Here is a 23,584-nt window from a genome sequence, read left to right as displayed (position 1 = left end):
ATTATTATTATTATTATTATTATTATTATTATTATTATTATTATTATTATTACAACATACGTGTCCGCCGGTAAAACTTAACCGTTTATTCGTTAAGTTACCGCCATGTATTTTGTAGTGAACAGCTCTACATCCTTTGTCCTCAATATAGAACAGTGGATTTACATGAACTGAAATTTCTAAACACAACATTTTCTGAGGCAGGAGTCGGTCGACAGCAATTTTTAAGCATATTTACCAGCAGAGGGCAGTGTTGTAAAATAAATAATCGTTTCTCTTCTTGGTGTTCGAAAAATACGATGTTTAACCGCACTGTAGTTCTAAGACAAAATACGTGGTGTTGTTTTGTGTCCAGAAAACACGCACAACGTTCAGGAATTAAATGTACAAAAAACACTTTAATGTCGTCACATAAGCAGTCCCGCCCTTGCGTGATTATGATTGGCTGTTGACGATCGCGCCGTAGTTCCCGCCTACAGCTCGCCGATTGGCCCAGAGTGCTGTCAGTCAAGGCTGGAACACGGAAAAAAAGTTGTGAAGTGTGTTAGTGGGTGTTGGTGTGTGTCTCGCCTCCTGTGTGTTTCTGCGCTTTTGTGGTTAAAACTAAACCTTCATGGAAGTTGGTTAACTTTAAAAACAACAACCGAGGACACAGAGCTCAACCCGACTGGACGGAATTCGCCGTCTTCCCTCTCGGTCCAGGTATGTTGTTCCGTCTCCAAGCGATGTTTTGCTGATGTCATCCCGGGGGAGGAGAGGAGGCGGCGGCTGGAGAGCAGGACAGGTGCGCGGACTTGCTTCCAGTTGGATGAAGGTTTGATCCCGGACCGAGAAGCTGCTGCCGTTTGGCTCAAGTTTCTTCTGAATGAAGGAGTTTCCATGCTTTCCGGGAGCCCGCTCTGGATTACTAAGGATATCCCTGACGCTTCCTCTCTCTCTGGATCTTGCAGCTTCTTCACAACTGGAGTGGAGTGTGTCGGTTCGAGACCGAGCAGCAGCTTCAATGCGGCACTGACGCAGCTGATCCTGCTCCTCAGGCAGGAGATGGTCCACACATCCATCACCGCCAGCCGGATTTGAACCCTTCAGCCGGATGACTGACCCAGGTGCCGCCAACACCACCATGTCCAAGACCCTGAAGAAGAAGAAGCACTGGTCCGCTAAGGTCCAGGAGTGCAGCGTGTCGTGGGGGGGATCCGGGGAGCTGGTGACCGTGGTGGAGGTCCGCGGCGGAGCGGAGCTCGGAGAGTTCCCCTACCTCGGACAGCTCGCACCGGAGGCGCTGGTGTGCCTTGCCGGGAGGTTCCCCTGCAGCGGGGACGTGCTGTTGGAGGTGAACGGGACCCCGGTTAGTGGACTCACCAACCGAGACACACTGGCGGTCATCAGACACTTCAGAGAACCGGTTCGCCTCAAGACCGTGAAGCCAGGTAGGTGTTCTGACCCCACTGAGAAGCCCAGGAGCGACCCTCCTGCTTCGTGCTCCGACTGCACAGTTATGTTGTTAACTCAAGTGGACCACCGCGTAGTGGTCAGATGAGGATCAACTAACAATGACCCGCTTTGATACATCTCTCAGTTACTCTGTTATCTCTGACGTGAGCTGACTTTCTTCTCATCTGCAGTTTCCCAACTATGTTGTTATCACAGCTGCACATCATCTGACCTTTGTGCAGGTACAGGAATCACATGTGTGCTTGTTTGTGCAGCTCCAATTCTACCAGTTTTAACCCAAAGTCGAACCTCTATTGGCTCCACACACATCCAGCTCTTGTGTTGTGCACTAGTGTAGCCTCACAGACGTGCAACTGAACACAACACCGATGACATAATCTGGCATGTGTGATGATGACTGTGTGGATGGTGATTCCATGCTTGTTGAGGTGCTGGCCTGAGTCGTTTGTCCTCCATGTCAGTATGTTGTTTGTAAAATCTATTTTGATGTTTGTGGCACCAATTGATTCCGTGACTCACTCCCAACAAAGTCTGCTGCTCCAAGTCCAGGTGGTGTTTTGTCTGGTGAAGTAGCGCAACTAAGATCCTGTGTGTTTTGCTCTCACTTCAAAAGAGCACCCAGGACCAGACAAACACTCCTGCAGCTGTTTTTACATCAGAAGAAACAAAAGTTGATTCGCTTAAACAAGCTTCAGCATCGGCTGCTTAGTGAACTTCACTCATTCTTTGTGAGTTGTGTGAATAACTGACACATGCTTTGTAATCCATTCAAAACGAAAAAGTATTTAAGATGGATGTGCACTTGCCTTGAACCTCATGAATATGTGTGCACTAACTTTGGTCAGGCTTTTTCACGTTTGCTGGATTGATGCAGTGCAGTTTGGGTACAGTGCGGGTACCACTAGCGCAGTTGTCATCCTTCAGATGTGCAGTCGGAGATCTAGCGTTACAGAACATTTCACGTGAGTGTTGCATCATGACTTGGGCCATGTTCACACGAAGTGAAAACACCAGGGACAGAAAAAGATCACAGAAAACGATTGTTTCTACAAACCTCTAGTCAAAGTGGACTATGAGCTGTGTGAACTGGCACAAGCTTGCATTTGTGTATGCTGTGTATTGCTAGTTTGACACCACAGCACTTATGAAGCGTTTGCCTGGGGAGATGCTTTCTGTTTTTGGGGCTATTATCAATTTGCAATGTGGTCAACAGTGTAATCTTCCTGCACACTCTTGCTGGCGAACAGGTTTTGGTGCTTTGTGAGATTCCCTGCAGTGTCATGATCCCTCTGCTAAGCGCACCAGGGATCTGTGTGTGCTTGGCCGACTCCTTCACGCGTGGAGGTGAGTCCAGGAGTAATTGGATCAATTAAGCTTGTATCCTTGAAACCAGCAGCAACACCAGGTGACACCGTCGCTGTCTGCCGTGTTTGCGGTTTGGCGGGTTCGCAGGTGTGTGTTTGCTCGCTGCTTAGTTCTCATACCTGTTGAGATATCGAGGTGGTGAAAGTATTTGTGCTGGGCTGCAGGCTGGATATCATCCCCAATTGAGGTGAAAGAGTTGAAGTTGTGTTGGAATACAGTGCTATACATTCCTGTCCTGTCACTGTGCGGTGAGCAACCAATGTTGAATTCCTGGCATGCAAAGTGCTGACTATAAAGATGCATCTGATAAGGACATGTTTGCGGACGAGGAGGCTCCAGTTCTGTTTCAAGTTGCATATTTACAGTATCGATTCTGGTTTTGTGACTTTCAACACTCGATGATCCGTCACCCTTAATGAACTGCGTGCAGTTTAACTTGAATCCAAAGCTGACGTACGTGCGGCGTGAGCTTCTCAATAATGTGCTATTTAATGAATTGAAGTAAGGGCCAGACTTGTCTCCCCAGAGGCCTCCTTGAGCTGTTTGGAGGGGAGTTCCACACTGAGTTGTGGAACTGAGAGGCTTCATATCTCCAGTGTGACCTGGGTCCTCCTTCCCTCAGTTGAGCACCTCACTTGTCTCTGCATGGTGAACGAACTTGTCTTCTTATGACCAAGTACAGACAGAGAAAATGCTTGTTCTTTTGTCACTGCAGACCTGGTGACCCTTCCTTGAAGAGCTTTATCCTCTTGGCTGAAGACTTGTGTGTATGTGTGTCAAATGTCAGTGCCTTCTGTAAAGTTGATCAAATCAACTGGAGGAAGATCGTCTTTCTTCATGTGCTCCAGCAGGCTCTGCTGTCCTTCCCTTATCATTAATTCAGGCTTCATCCATCATGGATGGCGTCCTGATGCCCGGGTGAGGTGAAGAGCATCAGGTGTGAGATGCTCTGGTAGAGCTGTGAGTGGTGGTGAGGAGGAGCCCTGAGATTTGAGAGTAATTGTTGTTGGAGGTTTGATAAAGACACGTGGTCTTGGTGGTGAGAAGGACTTCAGGCTGTAGACCAGCTGCAGGGCCACGTTATTAGTATTCAGAGCTGGTCCTGACCGAGCACTTTTGCAACGTGCAGTAACCTTGAGGGGTGGCTTGACAGTGGAGGGGATCGTGTCTCATTGATTGATATTGTGGAATCTGCTTGTTGTTGCCTCCGAGAGCTCAACAGCTTTTATCCTCCTGTCAGGTGTCTATCTGAACCCACTGGCGGCTGACAGCCCCTTTACTGCGGGAGCCTCTTGAGGTGCTACTGATGAGACTGATCACATCAACAAGCTCGCTCATAAACAAGCGTCTGATGTCGTGCTGCTCATACACGTGTACCGTTCATATACGGCTGAACAAGAGAGCGCTTCCTTTCCTGCTGCCGTCAACTTTCAGAACCCCCTCTCTCTGACTCTCTCTCGCTCTCTGCCCGTCTCTAAACTTAGAAGCTGCTCAGCATTCAGGGAGTATATTTAGATCTTCTGACATCCTTCTGTTCCTGCTGCATCTGATTTCCTAGTGTTTACGTGTATCACTGTGCTGCACCTGCCGCCTCATCCGCCTCCTTCTCCTCCCTCCGCTCTTGTTGCCGTCACACTTCTCCCTTCGTCTCTGAACTCAGGAGCTCCTGAAGCCGTCGTGACAGCAGCTCTGAATACTGAGACTCTTCCTCTGCTTGTTATTTAGGCTCCTGTGATTCTCTGAACTTGGGCCACGTGGGGCCTGTATCTTTCCAGACCTCAGGACACCAATTTATGATCACTTTGTGTATTCCTCACAAGGACCTTTTTACTCTTTGTTACACTTTTTATTCCATTTTTTTCATGTTGCTCTTCAGTGTTTTCATTTTTAAGTATGAGTTGTTTGGTTCTTTCTTCTATATTCATTTAACACGTTGAAACTTTCAAGTAAAACCTTTTCTGTTCCTAATTTTTAGGGTCAACTTTGGGAATGTTCTTGCATCTTGTTGTTGTTCTTGCCACAATTATTGTTGTTTTCATTCACTTTATGAATAATTACAAAGTACTCTGCATTTTAAACGCAAAGGTTTCATGGTGAATGTGACTTAATGAAAATCAATTGCCAACCTTTGCTCACCAGCTTCACTTATCAGTAAATGTATATGTAATGGTCCCTGAAGGCATCGTCATTATCGACTGTATAGCTGAGGGCCGTGGCAGAGAAAACTCTCTGAGATCACCTGGTGTTGGCTTGCTAATTGTTGAGCTTTCCAGTGTGTCCCCCTCCTCTCACTGAGCGACGGATGATAAATCTTGTGTCGTTCATTTGCGTCTCTGTCATCAAGTGAAACTGCAGGTCAGTGAAACAGAGCTGTAGTGTGTGGTGGAAACATCTTTTTTTTAAAGAGCTGGGAGTTTGCCAGTGATGCTCACATCTCCTCAAGATGTTGAGCAACATCCCTCTTCATCGCTTCCACCTGGCTTCGGCTCTCACAGTCGGATGAGCCGCATTGCAGTCGAGCCAGCCGGCAGCTCGGCGCAGCTGCTGGCTGCAGGCGGCGACTCTTGGCAGGAGAGTTTGAAGACAGAGCTGAATCACCAACACTGTTCACTGCCGCTGTGACAAGTCAGTACGGGCGTGAGAAAAGCAGAGACTGACTGACTCAGGTGCATCTACTGCTGGATCGGATCATTGGTGCACTCTCTGAAGACAAAACATTGCATCATTGGTAGCTGACAACAAGCTGCCTTGTGACCAACTAGCGTGTGATGAACTGTTCAGTCACTAACAGTCGTGTCTCATCTTACTTTTGTACTGACTCAGCACATTTTTCACTGTCCTACAGCCATGAACTGATATGAATATTGCAGTCAAAGCTGACCTAAACCACAGTGTGTTTCCGTTCCCTGGAGGAGATGCTCATCTATCCGGTGTATCTCATACTCTCAGGTTCCTCTCTGAAGTCTCGTAGATGTTAGATCCTCTACAACACAGGCCAATCTGGGGTGGGAGACTCGTCTGCAACAGTTTGCAGCAGCGTAATGATGCAGTAAACAGTCAGATCCAGATGTGCACAGCACAGAGTGAAGCACCATCTTCATTATTGCAGCGTTCCGTTTCAAGAGGCTTGTTTCTGGGCGAGAAGTTCCCACTGCGAGCGGGAGCAGCCAGACGATCAGAAGCAGCTGCACATCCTGAGAAGAATTTTCTTCTGAGGGATTAAAATAGGAGGCAGTGGTGCCGTGCAGAGAGAAGTGGGTCATGGAGGGAGGAGTGACGACGAGATTGAGGAAGTGTGAGTGGAGACGTCTGTCATCCCATTTCCATTCATCTTCGCAAAATTGCAAAGTGATTGTGTCTCTCCTGCGTCAGGAAATGAGCTGAGTTCCGACAGCTTCGGGTCCAGTGGAGTCCGTGCTTGTGGGTTTAATTCATCTGTGAGCTGCAGCCGCAGGTCGTCAGCAGAGATGAGTTTGTAGAATTTACATAATCGTGTCGTCGATCACAGTCGACCTGCTTGTCAGTTTGACGTCCTGTGGAGGAGTCTATCAAGTGCATGTGTTGGTGCACGATTGAATTTTGTTTCTGAGAAAGGCCACAGTCACGACATCACTGGGTGCTGTGTCGGGTGCTTGCTGAAGGTCCAGCAAACTGAGAAATGTTATTCTGAGTGGAGGAATGATGTCACTGATGGAGGATCCAAACCCCACACAACATCGACGCTGTCGTCACGCTTCTCAGGCCTGCTGGATGTGTGTAGGTTCTAACGAGAAGTCATGACTCACAAGTCACTTCAGACCATATAAGGAAGTGCGCCGCTCTGTGACATCAGAAGAGCCATGCTTTTAAAAGCTCGTCTCAGCCAGGTGTCTCTTGGCTTATCGGGGTCTGCATCTCCAGCTCTGGCTCAGGATGGCACGTATAAGAACATGATCTGGAAGTTGAAGTGCTTAAACAAAGAGTTTCCAACTTCAATGTGGATCAAGGTCCTGAAGTGGACCTCCTCAGGCTGCCTGTTCCGCTCTGTCCTTGTTGAACTTCCAGATCTCTGGAGTTAGTTTTGTGGGTCAGTAACCAGACGATGATGGATGGTGCGGCTGCACAAGCCGTGCTCAGCTGGCGTTTGTCTTCCCTGCAAATGATAAATCGGCCCACATCTCCCGCAGCCGTGTCTGCTCCATGCAAGCTCTCACATGACACTGTTGTCAAAGGTGTGGAGGAGGAAGCTAGGTGCTGATCGCTGATGTCTTCTGACGTGAGACCTTCTGCTGTGAACACAGATGGTCTGGCGTGTTGAGGTCCAGGAGAGCAGGTTAAGAGATCGTAGTGTGTCTTCACTCTGCCTCGGGAACATCTCTGGTTTTCTTGGTCGGAGTAGGGGAAGCGAGTTCTGTGATGGAAAACAAATCCTGTTTGTCTGTGTCGTGTTCATTTGAAGAGAGTCGAAGGTTTGTTTCCTGCGGCATCATTACTCCCTCTTCAGTTGTTTGAGATGAGCCTCCCAGAGTGTCCTGATTAGAATTCATGGCTGCTGCGTTCTGGCCCGGACCAATTTAGCCCGCTCTGCTCCTCAGCTCCACTAACAGGTTATTGATCAGCTCCAGTCTCGTCCCTGTTCCGCGGGACGCAGCACCCGAGGGTTCTGATCTCTGAGAAAACACCAGAAGCGTTCGCCGTCTTCAGGATGCTGGCGTGAGTGCGGCGCCAGCAAGCGGCTTCTTATCGCTCCTGACAGTTTGGCCGCTCAGTATGCAGCTCCTCAGCGCGCTCCTTATTTTCTACTGATACTCTAATCCTGGGACGCAAATTGACAAATCTCTGGACTGGACTGAAGACACATTATGATGCAGGAGCACGCTTTCGCCACCCACCGCTGCTGCCACACCGACAATCACTCGGAGCTGAGACTGATGTGTTTGAGGTGGAAAACAACGACGTTTACTCCATTTAAGAATCCCAACCTGCCATTTTCTTGCTCTGTATAATTTTATAATCGCAGCTTTTCCTTTGGCCATTTGCCCTACACTTTTACTCATTGATGACCCTTAAACACATTTATTATATTTGTACATGTTTCATTTTCACTTTAAATAGAATTCCTTCAGCTTTTAATTGTATAAATTCTGCTTTTATTTAGGTTATTGATGCTTTTGTTTCTCTAAAGAGACTTTGACATTTCTGCATCTTTCTGCGTCTTTCCTATTTCTCTTTATTGTATCAATACATACTCCAACTAAGTAATTTAACACTTAAATTAAAGTTTCTTTCTCCTCCAGTTTCAATGTAAAATGTTAATACTATTCCATATTTTCAGAGTTCAGTTTTCTTTATTTCTCTGTCTGCGTTTTGATCTAATTTTGGTTTTATTGTTCAATATTCCTGTCGATCTCTTATCTTTGGAGGAACTTTCCCTCCAGGTTGCAGCTCAACCATTTATCTCCTGCGTTTATGTAATAGCTTCAGAAGTGAAAGTCAGAGCCGTTTGTTCAGTTGATCTTGGACAAATATTGAACTGCAAGTGTCAGGAGGTGCTTCTTTGCGACACACTGATCACAATCTGCTTTTCACGATGAAGGTGCTGTGGAAGTGTTGTGTCCCTGTAGTTTGTGACTGACAGGTGATCGTAGTCGGCGCTAAAATACATCTCAGGAAGTGTGAGTGTTCGTAGAACCTGCCTGTGTGTGCGTTTCCGTATTCTCGCACCATGTGTGTTTTAAATGTGTTTATTCAGGTTAGCAATAGATGTGATGTGCGTCAAGATCTGTGTGTGTGTGTCCATGATGGAAACAATTCTGGCTATGTATCACTGATTTAATAAAACACAACAAGCTTAGATGCTTCTAGAGGCTTGTGAGTGGCTGCAAACCGGCAACCTTCAGCTCACTATCCTTCCACCTCATGACCTCTCCCTGGCTGCCTTCTGTTTGAAAGCCTGGAGGAATGTGGTGGAGCGAGCGGCGCGCTCACCTGTGTGTGTAAAAAATGTCAACAGTCCTGAAAGACCTGCGTCTCCTGCTTCACGTGCTGTCACTTTCTCGCTGATCAGTGTTGTTGGTTTCTGCTCCGTCGTGTTGCGCATTCCTGGACCTCTGTGATGTCACTCGACCAGAATCCCTGGAATTTTTCACACACAGAGTTTCTGTTTCCGTCGTCCACATGCGAGAAGATCAGACCGGGGGAACGAGTTAATGGGATGATGGGATGGATGACAAACCATGCAGCATGAACACCTCTGCCCAGTCAGGCAGGAGTTGAAGCGAATGTGTGAGATTTGATGACCATGGCACAAATAACTTTGTGAGGCTCCTTTGTTAAAATTGTCAATATTAGTATCAATTGCAGATCGTAGGTGTGACAGATGGTTCAAATCCTTCTTCTGATCCAGTTTCCCAAAGGAATGAAGCCGAAGAATCATCTCCTTCTGCCACCTCCGATCTCATCTAAGCCCCAAATCTGTCTGTGTCGGGAGCCAAAACGCACCAGATGCGTGACTGAGTCACGAGGGCTGTTGTGTTCTTACGTTACTATCAGAGCCATTCAACAAGTACTGTATTTTTAGTCTATCATTTTTCATTTGTTTTCTTCCCTCATTCCCTCATGAGGTTTGGTGGTGTTCAGTACCTTTGGATGTTTGGTGGGGACACCATCGCAGGACAAATGCACTCAGACCTACAGACAATTTAAAGTCACTAATTTACCAGTCGCACGAAAAGGTGTCCCTCATCTGACAGGTCACCGACAGGTCACTCTCAGGCACGCTCCATTTGCACGTTCCATGTTTGAGAACCTCTTCCGGGAAATTATTGAGATGTTCCCCGTTCAAACCTAAAGACCTGTGGGAAGCCTGTGGTGTGTTGGATGACGGGAAACATATTCAAACAAATTCAATTGCTCCCATGTGTGAGGAGTGTTGTGGTGGTGAACAGATTCCGCTCTGACGACCAGCTCTTTGTCAGCCTGTGGCTCGGATGTGGAGAGTGTTTGAGAGAAGTGGCTGTGTCTCATTGCTCCTCTAGCCTTCGATTGTGAGTCCATGCATGTTTCCCTGGCTGGGTTCTCTTCAAAGAAAACATCATCAAATGCGGACGCTTCACTTTTGATGTGAAATTAAAGCCCGTCACCGAGACGACGGCCCCTCGGTGGCGGGGCAGCAGGTGCAGCCTTACCTGCCTGTCGCCATGACACCGGCTCTTTGTCTCCTTGGGGACGAAGACGCACGAGGAACCCGCCGCACTCGTTTGTTGGTTTCGGGGGAGTTTCTGAAGTGTTGAGTTTCCCAGGCTGGTTTTTCCTGAACGACATGTTCAATGGGAGGAGATTGTCGGCGTCACTCTGCTGCCACAAAGTTTTAGAATTCATCTTTCCATCTGAGGTCGCCATGGCAACAGTTGACGCACTGGTAAGGTATCTAACATGAGACGGGGCGGGATCAGTTACACACAATGATACTGAGAGACCTCACACATAAATATTCCCACACACACTCTCTCTCACGCACACACATTTACTGCATGCATGTACACACACAAATCAGGTGAATGGACACATAAATTATGAATGGATACATTCATCCAAGTACTAACCAGAAAACGGGTGACTGTGTCCACAGATATGAACAAAATGGACACACAAACAAACATACCTGGAACCCGGAGACACACTTGTTCAATACAAACTTGAACAGAAGCAATCGCGCATGCTCGCACAATAATGAGCACAACATGAATGTACATGTGCGACACTGGAGACCAAAGTCGTTGAAATTACATTTGTTGAGAGAAACCTGAGATACACAACATGATTACACACACAGGAACCATGACTTCAGCCCTCCCACATGCTGCAAGCTGCTTATTAACACCTCTAACTCACTCACCGACCGACAATTGTCTGTTGGCAAGTCTCAGTCAAACGTGATACACATGAACTCACTGACAACACACACCAGTCAGTGTTATGTATTGATTGTGCTGAAGAACACACAACTCCCTGTTGTGTGTGTGTCCAGGATGTTTGTGGGTGTCCGGCAACTTAGCTCTGATACTGCAGCAGGTGCAGGGGGACGGAGGGTAGCGGGTCTCAGGGAGGGAGTGGCCCACACTGGACCCGCCCATCCATCTGCAGGGAGGCACTGTTAAGTCACTGAATTAGGGCAAATTGCAGATAATGGCTTGACACAAATGTCACGACAATCACGTCCATGATGAGAAGCGCTCAGTACCGCGGTAGTACACGGAAGTTTAGTGGGAAAAACACTCATGACTGCACTAGCGATGACTGAATCCCGCTTTGACTTTAAACATATATACAGAGACACATCATTAAAATGATTCTTATTATAAAAACAAACAAGAATTGTATCAACATGGGCACACGGTTATTATTGCGGCAACATTTTTGATTCACACTCGAACCTCTATTTGTTATTACACTCACAAACATTTGCCCAGTTCTGCACAAACACACAACAATATTTCATACTCCTCTGAGTTCTTTGAACATGTTGTGTTTTTGGCAGCAACTGTTGCAGCCGAGGTCTTAAGTGTGAGGTTGAGTCTGAGTTGATTCGGAGTGTGTGGAGAGTACGAGGGATGCTTTTGCTGCTGGAATATTCAGGGGTGTGAGGATTAAGACCCTGAGAGTTGCGTTGACGGGGAGAACACACGCAGATGCAGGTGGTGTGTGTTTTGGGGGGAGACTGAAGCGATGCTTGATGTCACGCACTGATCCAGTCGGCTCAATGGATGAATAATAACCGAGTCCCTGAAGGCAACACTTGACCTCCGACACGAAGCACACGCGGAGGCAAACTCACCTGGAGACCTGTGTGTAATAGTAATGTTCAGAACCACATCTGTTCTCCAGCCGACCCCTCCTGGCCTGCAGTGGTCAGTAGCTGATGAATCCAAAACTGTCGGTGAGAGACCACGCGTGGCAGCTCCGAGCCGACACCCAGCATGTGATTAGCCCCGCTGACCGTCCAGCCCCTGGACTCCCCCTGACAGCAGATCACATGCTTAACTTGTGGCCGGCCAGCCGAAGGTAATCTGTCCTGATTGGCAGGCAAATTAACGGCTGGCCACATGCTGCTGGGGAGCAGGCTAATCCTGAATGGAGGTGTTTGTGAGGATGGCCGTCTGGAGGCTCCAGTGAGTGGGAGGATGTTGCTTACGCCGCCTTTCAAACACCGTGAATGGACGATTTGTGTGTGTCGCACATCTTGATCATCAATTCAAGTCAAACACGACGTGTTTAAAGACGGCGCCGACATCTGGACCATCGTGAAGGTCCCCCTACCACCACCGCCACAAACACTGCAGAGCCACAAAGTTAAAATCCAATCTGTTTGATTGTCTGTGTCGTCATGGAGACCGCAGAGGGAGGCTTGGCAGGGGCGGAATGTTCTGCTCAGACGTAGATAAAGCAAACAGAGCAGACTCTACTGAGTGGGATACTACTGTTGAGGGCTCGCACATGTGTCACAGTCTGCTTTAAATGTTTTCATAGCTGTCCTCCTCTGAACAGCAGTGCTGTCTGCGAAGCGTTCATGCACTTGCGTCCTGGTTTTTGGTTTGAGCCGACACCACCCTGAATCATCAAGTTTTTTATTGACTAGATTGTATGCTGTGTTTGAGAGGAGCCGGGAAGTGAGCGGCAGGTCTGCGCTGCCTCTCTCTTATCGCTATTATAGCTGCATTCTCTGTAATTACTGCCGGCATCGTCAACTGAACCATCTCTTACTTTATGACTGCTCTGTCTCTAATATACTTGTGATATTTTTATTATGACTACTACTATGATTCAATATGAATCTTTGTTCCTTCTCCTCCTCTTGGTTTGCATCACTCCGTCACTGATCAATCTTTCATCATCTGCTGCTGGTCCCTCTCCGAAAACTGGAGGACACAATTTTCAACATGCACACAGACTCTCTGGAACAGCTTCAGTGACACAAACATTTACACAACTGTAGACACATACACAACTATATTTTACTCTCAAACATGTCCTCTTGTTGCTTCACGAATTGTTGTATTCAAGGAAGGAGATCTTGTTTTTGGCAGCGATTCTTGCAGCTGAGGTCAAAAGTTTCGTAGTTAGAGTTCATGAAAGGAGTTAAAGCTCCCACTGTTTCTGGAATATTGTCCAGTGAGAAGACCCTGAGAGAGTTGGGAGCACCCTGGACAGGTCAGCACACACACACACACACACATGCAAACACACAATCATAATCGATGTGTTGTGCTGTTTTGTCGCCGTCCATAAACATCGATTAGACAAGAGCCCTGATGGTGTTTTTGATGTTTACTTGATGGATCTGAGAGGCACCGGCATCAAGAGAGTCTCTGACTGGAGGTGCTCAGCGCCTGCCACGACTCATCACTTTACAATTGTTCGACATCTACATCCGCCGGCAAAACAACAGCAGCTGGTCAATAATACAGCACCGACAGTTTTGTTGCTTTGGAGGGTAAAAAGAGACATTTGATGTTGGTGGATGGTTTATTTATTAAGTGAGTTAAAGTGGGTCACACTGGCTGATTACAATCCTCACTTCTACCACAGTCGCAGAATGTTTTTGCTCGGGATTGACATCCATACGGCTCCACCGAGGTGCTACCATACCGATCTACACACTTTCCTTCAGCATCTGTCAGATCACAGGAGATGCACCGGTGGACCTGTGCAGGGTCTGGGCACTTTTAAAGAGGAGGCCAGTGAGCCATGGTGTGAGATACCTGTATGGTTCTGGATAAAAGGGTTGCTGAAGACCAATGTGTGGCGCATTAGTTTAGTCCCAGTGGTTGTCATGCAGCCATTGTTATGTTTATTGAGTTATCATGTGTTAGTAGCCCTGTAGCACTTGTGTTTGTTTTCAGAGTGGTGTTGTTGTTGCGGTTGATGAGGTCATTTTCAGGTTAATGTTGTGGTAATGTCCTGGTTGTCAGAGTAGCTTTTAGCGCTCATGCTGACCCTTGACCCCTTTGCTGGTTCACTTCTTTCTCCTGACTGCTGGAGGGATGTGCTCTCTTGAGGTTGTCACAGATGGTCATAAAGTTTCTGGGTGTTTGGTGTGGATTGTCCTGTACACCAGAGAGCGCGTGCTCCTATAAACAATGGGCCGGGGAGTCAGTAATAGTTTGCGGAATGATGCAGTCTGCAGGCTTTTGCCGACCCCCACTGCTCATCGATTGCCATCTCTGGACTTGGCTGGTGACCAACCTGAAGTATTAATGTCTGAGGTTCCATCTTGATAATCGTTTGACTCCAATTCCTCCCGTCTTTGCTGGGCACTCGCTCTGCCACAAGTCTCAGAGTGTGCTTAGGTAAAGCGGGGGCTGCCGGGGGAACACTTGTTCGTGCTCGGGTCGTGGACCGGGTTAATTGGCAGCAGGCGTCTGGGCCCCCTGCAGGCCCAGAAGGAGGCGAGCGAGGCTGCAGTCACGTTATAACCTCTGAACGATTGGAGTTGTTGGAAGGAAAACAAAGCTCGCCGGCGGAGTGGCCTGAAGGACTTTTAAAAGTTTCTTAATTGTTAAATGATCTGAAATCAGTGATTCAGTCTGCTCTCTGTCCCCTGCTGTGCTGTAATTCCATTCACATCACATAATCCTTCAGATTAACTTGAAGTAAGTGAAGCGAGAGGACAGAGCGAGTGTCAGACGCGTTCAACGTCCCTCTGGATTTACTCATTCAGCCAACTTCCTGGTTGTTTTAGCAGTAGGCGGAGCCTCAGAGAGGTCGACATCGGTGCTTATCAATTAGTGGTGGATTAACCGAGGTGTGGTTTTTGCATGTCAGACGTTCATTGATGTGTTCAGTGACTGTGTGAAGGAAGTAGAATGGGGATTACAGAGCTAGATTGGCTGTATTATTCGTCCAGCCTGCTCCAAGAATATCTGTTGGCTCTTGCATAATCCCAGAGGAAGAGCCGGATTAATTTGATGTTGTCTCATGTTTTTCTTAAAAAAAATAAAACTGGGGAAAAGTCAAGATTCTAAATTTAGAACTTAATCTCACAAACCAAGGTTGCTGTTCCTTTCTAGACCCTTGTGAGGACCAAACAGTTGGAGAGGATCTTGTCTTCTGGACATTTCAAGGTCTTCAGCCCCAGCAATGTCTTTGGTTGCTTGTGAGATTTCAGTCTCTCTTTTTCGTGTTGACACAATCGGTTCTTCAACTCCTTCCGTCAGTATAGCATTGCGGGCAGCATCTCTTTCAACCTCCAACGCTTGGTTTTCCATCTTGGCTTGGACACCAGGCCCCCCGCGACTCGTCTGACCCTCCACACTCCTGCAGTCATCCATAATCTTCTGCGGCAGCGGGGATTAGATCCATTGATCCTTGATTTTGCTACATGGCAGTCCTCCTCCTGCATTCATCTTCATCATCCGACATCTGCATGTGACACCTCTGGGCAGCGGCGCGTGAACGATCGCCGCTGACAAAGGCTGCATCGATTCCCGAGGAGCAGTGCGGTCAAGCATCGATCCCAGCTTTGATGAAATAGTGCTACCTATTCAGACGTGATTACATCTGAGACGTGGACGTCCATAACAGGCCACTTAGACGCACAATGGAACCTGACATAAACGCATCTTTCACCGCACCGACGGGTTTTGGGCCATGTTCATGACCTGTGGTGTGATACTCCAGCTGGAGACCATCCTGCCCCCAACGTACTATGTTCTCTGTCTTTCTCCTGGGTGGATTCCTTGTAGAAGAGTTGTAGATGTGTTTCTCTTCTGACCTTCTGTGCTGCAGTGTGGGTCGACTCGTGAGCAAGAGGTTGACGCGTACAGTTGTTATGCTACTCCAGTGATCCCCACTGACTCAGACCTGTATATCTTGTGAATATGTGTGCACATCCTCTGGTGGAATGTGTTAGCCTATGAACCCGACCAGTGTCGTCCGTCCACTCTGACGTTTCCTCAATTACATTATTCACTCCCACACTGCCCATATCATGAAGCAGTCATCAGATGTTCATTACCGTCGACTCATTAGATGCTATTGTTCAGAATGAGAAGTTTCCTTCCTGCCTTTGTTGACCTTCTAATCTCAGAGGAACCTGACTGTTCCGAGGAAGGCGAGCTCCTCTGAGCTCACACTGAAGTCTTAAATGGTCACACAATAGTTCACTGATTTTTTTATTTTTTTTATCAAGATTTTCTCCACATCCTGGCTTCTTTCTTTTCAGTCCTTTATGCCGCTGTTATCTAAGAAGCCATCACTTTGTGTCAGGTTGCTCTGCAGACGATTGTTGTTGTTCCACCGTTGGTGCCAGCATCACAGAGCATAACAGTAAACGCTCCTGAGCTGGTGACGGCTTGTTGCTGCAGGGTTAATCCCCTTTACATCCCCTGCCCTTTCGTAGCAGGGGCTCCCACTGGCCGTGGTTCCCAGATGTTAATTGCCAGCTGCAGACAAGTTGTTTCTTGTCTCGTCTTCTCAGGGACTCGACAGACTCTTCGCTCGGGGCCATTTCCTCAAAGAAAGAACAAGTTTTTGGTGAAAAGGCCGCGGCAAAACACAGTCTTCGCAAAAGTCAATATGTCACATTTAAGATGCCAAAGATGTTTTCCCGCCTCCCTCTCAGGTATGTGCTGTTGGACAAGCGTGACTGGCACCATCGATGATACAGCTCCTCACATTAGCATTCGTGCTGACGTGTCAGCCTGATGTTGTCGGCCGCTTCATTAGATTAAGTGCTGTGTGAGTTCCCGGGTATATTTACACACAAGTGTGCGGTGGAAAGGTGAGCCTGCGGAGGAGTGGTGGGGAGAGTGATGGAAGTGGGCATGAAAGGGACGCGTGAGACCTTGACGCTGCGCCGCGTTGCTGCGGCACAACACTCGTACTTGACATGTTATTCACATTCACTTTGGTGAATTTGATTTCTGCACTCTCGTGCTGTTATTCTGGCTCACCTGTTGGGCAACAGTGATGGCACGGATTCTTTCAGTTCAAGATGCTGAGGTTCCCTGAATCTCGTGGTCAGCTGACCCTGGCTGTGGTTAGGTGTCTGTCTAAGTGAACTATAGATGAGGACACACCATGAATGAGGAGTCAGTCGGCAGATTCTATTGACAATCTTACGCAAGAATGTCTTGGGGTGAATGAGTGAACACTGAAATGGGAGAGAGAGCCATTTGAAACCACAACTTCACCATCCTTCCCTGCGGACCTTTTCAGGATCACCTCCAGTCCAACAGAAAGCTGGAACACGTGTCCTTCATATTCCAAAAAAATGACATGTAGCAAAGTCTATGAAGAACCTTCCAGAGGTCCTGCCTACATTCCAGCCTTCCAATCCAAATCCTTCCGACAACAGCTCACCTCTGGACGCCAGGAAAACTCCCGTTCGGCAGCTGATTGTTATCAGACTCGGTTCCAGTGTTTGTCTTCGTGCTGAGTGGAGGATGTTGGTCAAGTACACCCACTTGAAAGCTCTGCAACAACAATGCGACGAGTAGTTCCGCCTTGCTGGCTGCTCTCAGAAGAGCAACGTTCATGTCTGTCGGGCTTCCAAAGTTCAATCCAACTCCATTGTTTCAGTCCCACCTCACTGCATGCAGGCAGCAGCAACACAGCATTTGGTGTCATTTCCGGAGAGAGATGAATAGCTCGGATAACCTCTGACCCTTTTGGATGTATTCGCCTTTGCCATGTTGTCCTACAGTATATTTCATTTTGGCAGTTATGTCTGTAGAGGGTTTTGAAGTTGTTTCTTGGATGAGTGATGTGAACGTGTCTGCTCTGGGGATTTTTTTTTTCACCCATGACTTGGAGATGAACGTTTAGATTAGCAGGATATGAGGAGTCATCTGCGTGGAAGCTAGCTAACTGTGTCCCAGTGGGAGCATGAAGAGGAGACGGAGGACACGGAGCGTGGCCGCGGCGTGATGCTGCACTGTCGGCATGTCAGCGTCAAAATAATCCCTGTTCATCCTCCTCCTGTATTGATTTCTCTCCTGACGAATCACCACCTTCGTCCGCCCTCATCTTCACTCTGTGCCTCCATCACAGTAACAACACTGGCAGCCCAACAATCCACACTGCAGTGGGATGAAGCAGGACTCCTGTCGGACGTGAGTGGGGTGAAAGAAGCCGCGAGCTTGATGCCAAGTAGTCGCTACGTTAATGGAATGCTGCCGCTCTACGGTGGTCATAAATATTCAGATGAGGATGAGGAGGGCAGATTATGTTGCAGCAGCAACAACGCAAACAGGGGGAGGACCGTAGTAGTCTGACATGCTTTTGGACTGCTGTATTTGCAGTATACATGGTGAAGTAGACATGAGAATACCATGACTTCAGCTAATAGAAATGAAAGGGTAAGGGAATGGAAGACTGAACTCCAATTAAACGGTGACATTGAAGCTAGTCCTGTTTGTTTTCATTTAGTTGCTGAAATGTGAACAATGCAGGTGACTGCTGCTGACCAGGTCTACACACCCTGGAATTCCACTGTTGCCAGCTTGTGTGTCGGCCTTAGCTCTTCTACTTTTATACTTGTTTGGTCACCGCCACATCCGCCTGTCACAGTTGTGCATATGAAGTATCCTGGGGCGTTTTAGTTCCACGGTACCCCTCACTGGGATTCAGACCCACCACTCCCTATTTCTAGGTTACTTCCAGGTTACACAGATGTGTTCAACTCTGGATTGTCGAAGCAATGGTGTCGAGCAACCACACCTCCATCGATCCCCACAAGTTTGAATAATTCATCATGTTTCTATTGGCTGCTGGTTTTCTTTCACCCGTGTGAGCAACATCAAACCGATTCCCTGATCATACCCATCCTCTGTCCAAGCTAATGTTCCCTCTCAGTTTAAACTGCAACAGTCTCCGGAGCAGACCCGGCAGCCTCCGCTTGTGGTTTTCTGGAACATGGACTCGGTGGACGAGACGTCATTCTTGCACTGTTTATTTGTGAGGTCGCTGAGGAGGGGATTTTTAAACCATTCTTCCATAAACCGCCGCCTGACTTTTTAGATTATAGGTTCACTAAAACAGCCGCCGGAATATCTCACATTCCTTCCAAGGCCTCTGCTTTCATTTCTGTTCAGTGTTTGGTCACAAAGTCCCGCCGCTGAAGGACATACTGATAAAAGTCATGGGCTGCTGCAGAAGCAGCTTCTGTCCAGATCTGGACGACCCGCAGAAAGCAGAGAGAGAGCTGCCAACTGAACAGTATGTGGCCGTGGAGAACACTTGACTCTGTATGTGTATCACAGTAACAACCATGGCTGCACTCTCAAAGAGTATCAACTTCAGGTTTACACTTTTCTGCACTTCTCAGAGTAAAACGGAGAGCTTTTCCAGTGTTGCTGTTTTAACACCAGAAGTATCTAGTCTCGCAGACACTACTATTATTAATAGTTAATAGTTGTACTTGTGTAGCATGTAGTTCAAGGCAGAACGTAATTGTGAAAAATGTCGTAAACTAGTATAGTTCTGATGGTGAATAGTATCGTAGTTCTAGTCACCATGAAGGTAGTTGTGGAAGTCGTAGTGGTTCAAAAACAGTTCTTTCATGTTTAATCTCACAGTGATACTGTGCTTCTGCCATTTGTGCCGGAAATGAAAAATGTGACTGGAAAATGAAATATCTGTTGACTTAGCATTATCAATACAAATATCCTGCAGCCTTCACCTACTACCTCTAATTTCTCTCTCCGCACTTCCTGTTGCCTCCCACTCCACAGGCAGAGCTCTGCAAAAGGTCACTTTGCTGATTCCGAAATGTTTTCTGAAATTAAATTGCTTCTTGACACTAATTATTTCCAGTTGTTGATAATCCCGGCAGCCTCACTTCCTGCGTAATTCTTCCCATATCGTCGCCAAAGACGCGGATAAAGAAGCCGACTCTTACTGTCACTCAGTTCCTTCTAATTCCCTCCATTGTGGAGACGGCACTGTGTGCCGTTATCAAGCTGGCATTATTTTTTGCAGAGGATTTTACTACTTCTTGGATTTGTCCTTTCCATGGTGATGTGGTTTCTATTTTTGTCAATACTGGATTAACAGCATGAACGCAGCAAAGAGAGTTTGTTTAAAATGCCTGAAGAATACTGGATTACAGGTGCACTTAAATAAAGTAGAATAAGTTTGATGCTCGGATCTGATGTTTAGTAGGAGTGACATTCCTGCGCAGTGAACAGAAGGCTGGACTGGGACACACATTGAAGACACTGATGTCTTTTGTTGTTATCTAGGAAAGTGACTCCAGTTTGTAGCGTAAATCCTGTAGCCAGCTGCTCCTTAGATTCTCTTCCTGTGACAGTTCCTCTTCCGCCTGACTCTCCCTCAGCCTACTTTGGTCTCAGAGCTTCAACAGCCTGCGCGCTCAGAGATGTGGTTTGCTCTTGACACACATTATCTGACCTTTAAAACCTCCCTCCCTGGAGGATCGCCCTCTATTAACTGCCAACGTATTTTACTTCTCACCAGAAGGCCTCCTGCTTCCTCAAGGAGAGGGGAGGAGAGCAGCATCTTCTTCATAAACACCGGTCAGAGGTTTGATGTCCCGGGTGGAGCTCAACTCCATTTTGAACTTTGTCCACACAATCTCCTGCTTTACTCGAATGTCATCAAGATTCAGCTAACATGAGCCTCATCGGCACCAGCTCTTGTCCCTCCAGGGCGTGGAAGACTCAGCAGGACTCCGTCAGTAAGCCATCAAAACCTTCTCTTATGGAGTCTGTCCTCAAGCAGTGTTCTTCTTTGATTTGAAACCAGTTTGTAGTCGATTAAAGGCCTCCCGCTGTGGCGCTGCGTCTCTTTTCCGCTGTGACCAACGAACTCTGACAGCGTCGAACCCACAGGACTCATGTTTGTTGACGCGTCGTAACTCAGTCCATCAAAACGTTTGAGGGTTGCTGGGTTTAGAAATAGACATCAAGAGCTCACTGGCAAGACTTGGGAGCTGAGTGTGTGGAAGAACGAAATTGATTAAACAAAGTGAAGGGTCAAATATTCATTCTTGCTTGGAGATCTTGAGTTATGTCGATTTGCTGATACGGTTTTGGAAGCGCCACCTTCATCTGCCCTCAGGGAAGCATCTTAAATATGTCCAGTGGGCTCCACAGTAGTGTGTCTCTGGTAGGTGAACATTCTTCACCGACTCAGCTCCCTGCTGTCGAGGTCAAAGGTGAAGGTTCAGGGAAATAATGAACCAAGGCCGGCTCAGATGGCAGCTGGGAATTCCATCGAGGTGACACAGACGCTGGTCAATGAACAGAAATGTTTCACACGGCTGGAATGTCACGCATTCCATCACCGGAATTCCCACTGTATCAGCGCTTCAGTGCCGTAAACCTGCCGGATGTGGGTCCACGATACTGAACACACAGTGACACATCAAGAGAACAATGATGCCGGTAACCAGGACAACAGCAGCGATCAGAATGACAACACATACACAAGGATCACATAGGCCGTGATGACGGCCAGGAAGGGGAGGGCAAATATGATGAGACAGACATGCTAGTAGAAGTTTAGCGACAACAACTGAAACAACAACCTCAGTGCTATTACTGGTTACAACAGTTCTATGTCACTGACGAGGCAGAATGTTATGACTGTGTCGGAACACCTGGAGGGTGCAACTTCACAAGGACGCCAGAGTTCAGCCCACAGCAGGGGAGTGAGAGTTCAGCTTCAGAACTATTGTTTCACTTGATACTTGGTTAAAGCGCCGTCACGTCTCTCATTATATTTCCTGTCAGGCGTCCACATTGTCTCTGGCTTAAGTGTGATGGAACTCAAATGTCAGTATGCGGAGGTGATATGTGCGGACATACTTGGAAGTGAGAACATGTTCTTTATTACCTTGAAGTCGTGTTGAAGGTTCTCTCAGTCCAGCAGAGCGTGGGAACAGAGCGAAGCCGCGATCAACTGTTGTCATCACGTCCAGCGAACCTGTTGACACGTCAAGTGCTATAGCTAACATCTCCACTGGGATTTGGTTTTAAATTGGCTTCAAATTCTGGCAAGGCATGTCAACAAGTGACCCCAAATATCTTTGTTCTAGTGACTGAATAGCTATTAAGATGGACTCAGAACTCGTCACATCGCTTCTGTTGCCAGGAAGCTGCTGCCAGAATTCTGATCCAAGTTTAGAAAGAAATCCTGCGTTCGGGTCTGTGCCAGCAGAAATGTGCCGCAGTCGTCCAGTGATGAGAATAATATTTTACCAGAGAGCAGCAGAATCCTGGAGAATTGCCCCGAAGATCATTTCTCACGACATTTCTGCTATAAGTGGATCTCAGTCTGGTGTGTGTGTGTGTGTGTGTGTGTGTGTGTGTGTGTGTGTGTGTGTGTGTGTGTGTGTGTGTGTGTGTGTGTGTGTGTGTGTGTGTGTGTGTGTGTGTGTGTGTGTGTGTGTGTGTGTGTGTGTGTGTGTGTGTGTGTGTGTGTCTTGATTCTGCTCATTCTTATTTGTGAGATCAAATTTGTGCTTATCATGACCTTGTTTGTTTATGTATGGTTTTGTCTGCTTCTTTCTTTAAGTGTCTTTGTGTATCTGTTTTGTGCGCACTACGCTCTGACTCACGTTTGTGTTTCCATGGGTATCTGATTGCCCTGTTGGACTGTTTGCATCTTTGCCATCTGTGTTTGTGTGTCAGAGAGTGTGTGTGCGTGTGTGTGTCATTATAGTGAGCCCTCATATGCATCACATTAAAGTGCTCTGACACTGAGTCGAGGGGCGGCAAGACGTGTCTGTTGTCAATTTAGTCTGAAATGAGTCCCAACGAGATCCAGATCCGGGTCAGCTGAACACAAGTCAAGAAGCAAGGTGGCTGTACTTCGATTCCTTGAGTCGATAAGGCTTGTGTGGCTGCACTGTGGCACTACTTCATATGTTTCAACCGAGGAAAGAAAGCCTCTCCAGCGCTGACCCTGCTCGCCATTCACGCCGCAGTAGATCCATCGGCAGTGCGTCCATCAGATTCATGTTGGAAGCCCGGCCTCTCTCGAGGGCCCACATGGCTCCTGCAGACAGCTCGTCAATATGCTGAGTCACTGTAAAAGAGCAGAGCCGGTGCAAGGTGAGCGGCCTCCGGCGAGGAGGATGGAGGGGCGATCGATGCACCGCGCTCAGAGGGTCAGGGAGGTGTGACGCTTTCTGGCAGCCAATCAGAGGGAGCGATGACAGGAGCAGCTCTTAACATCTGGAGCGGATTTCATTTCACGGATGACGTTTTTATTACTCATCCATTTCTTTCTATTATCATCGGCTTCTCCTTGTGTGGCTCATCCTTCATGTCTCGCTGTCTTGGTTACAACTGGAACGTGGCCACTATCGTCTCTTGCAAATGCTCAGGTACATGGAATTGTTTTGGATTCAGTTAAGGTGCTTAAGTATTTCAAATTCGGAACAAGCAAAAAAGCCAAAATAAAAACGTTGCTGGTTCAGTGTCAGTCTGACATGGGGAAGAAAGAGCTGAGCCAAAAGACAAAGCGTCTTCTGTGACTGGCGGATTTCTCCTCCTCTCTGTGTTCACCTGAGCTGTCTCACTCTGGAGTCTCTTAGAGATTAAAGTAGAATGAATTGGCAGATAAAAAAGCCACTTGAGCTCAGAGCTGTTTGACTCTCTTAATGGTATTGTGCCATTGTATAATCCTCCGCATAAATCTGACGCCGGCGAGATCAGACCATCAAATCCTTCAAGCGAGTCTTGAACTCCTCATGTTTACGACATCACTTTTCTTAACCGTGGGCTGTGACGGGTTGAAGCATCTGTTTATTCCCAGT

At 47.4% G+C, this 23,584-nt stretch overlaps 1 protein-coding gene across 4 annotated transcripts in view; it reads left to right on the top strand.

The window, feature by feature from the left end:
- The first annotated feature begins 519 nt into the window (after window positions 1–519).
- Window positions 520–23,584, top strand: part of magi3a (membrane associated guanylate kinase, WW and PDZ domain containing 3a) — a 49,579-nt gene continuing 26,514 nt past the window's right edge. For 3 of the 4 annotated variants that reach the window (XM_053848276.1, XM_053848279.1, XM_053848278.1), the window contains exon 1: window positions 520–1,430. In XM_053848276.1, the coding sequence (XP_053704251.1) occupies window positions 1,094–1,430 (337 nt within the window). In that variant the 5' untranslated portion in view covers window positions 520–1,093. The remainder of the gene's footprint in view (window positions 1,431–23,584) is intronic. The other variant, XM_053848277.1, reaches the window with a different exon arrangement.

This window comes from Synchiropus splendidus, chromosome 18 (genome assembly GCF_027744825.2).
Source record: "Synchiropus splendidus isolate RoL2022-P1 chromosome 18, RoL_Sspl_1.0, whole genome shotgun sequence".
NCBI classification, from domain to species: domain Eukaryota; kingdom Metazoa; phylum Chordata; class Actinopteri; order Syngnathiformes; family Callionymidae; genus Synchiropus; species Synchiropus splendidus.
This window is presented reverse-complemented; position numbering and strand designations above follow the sequence as displayed.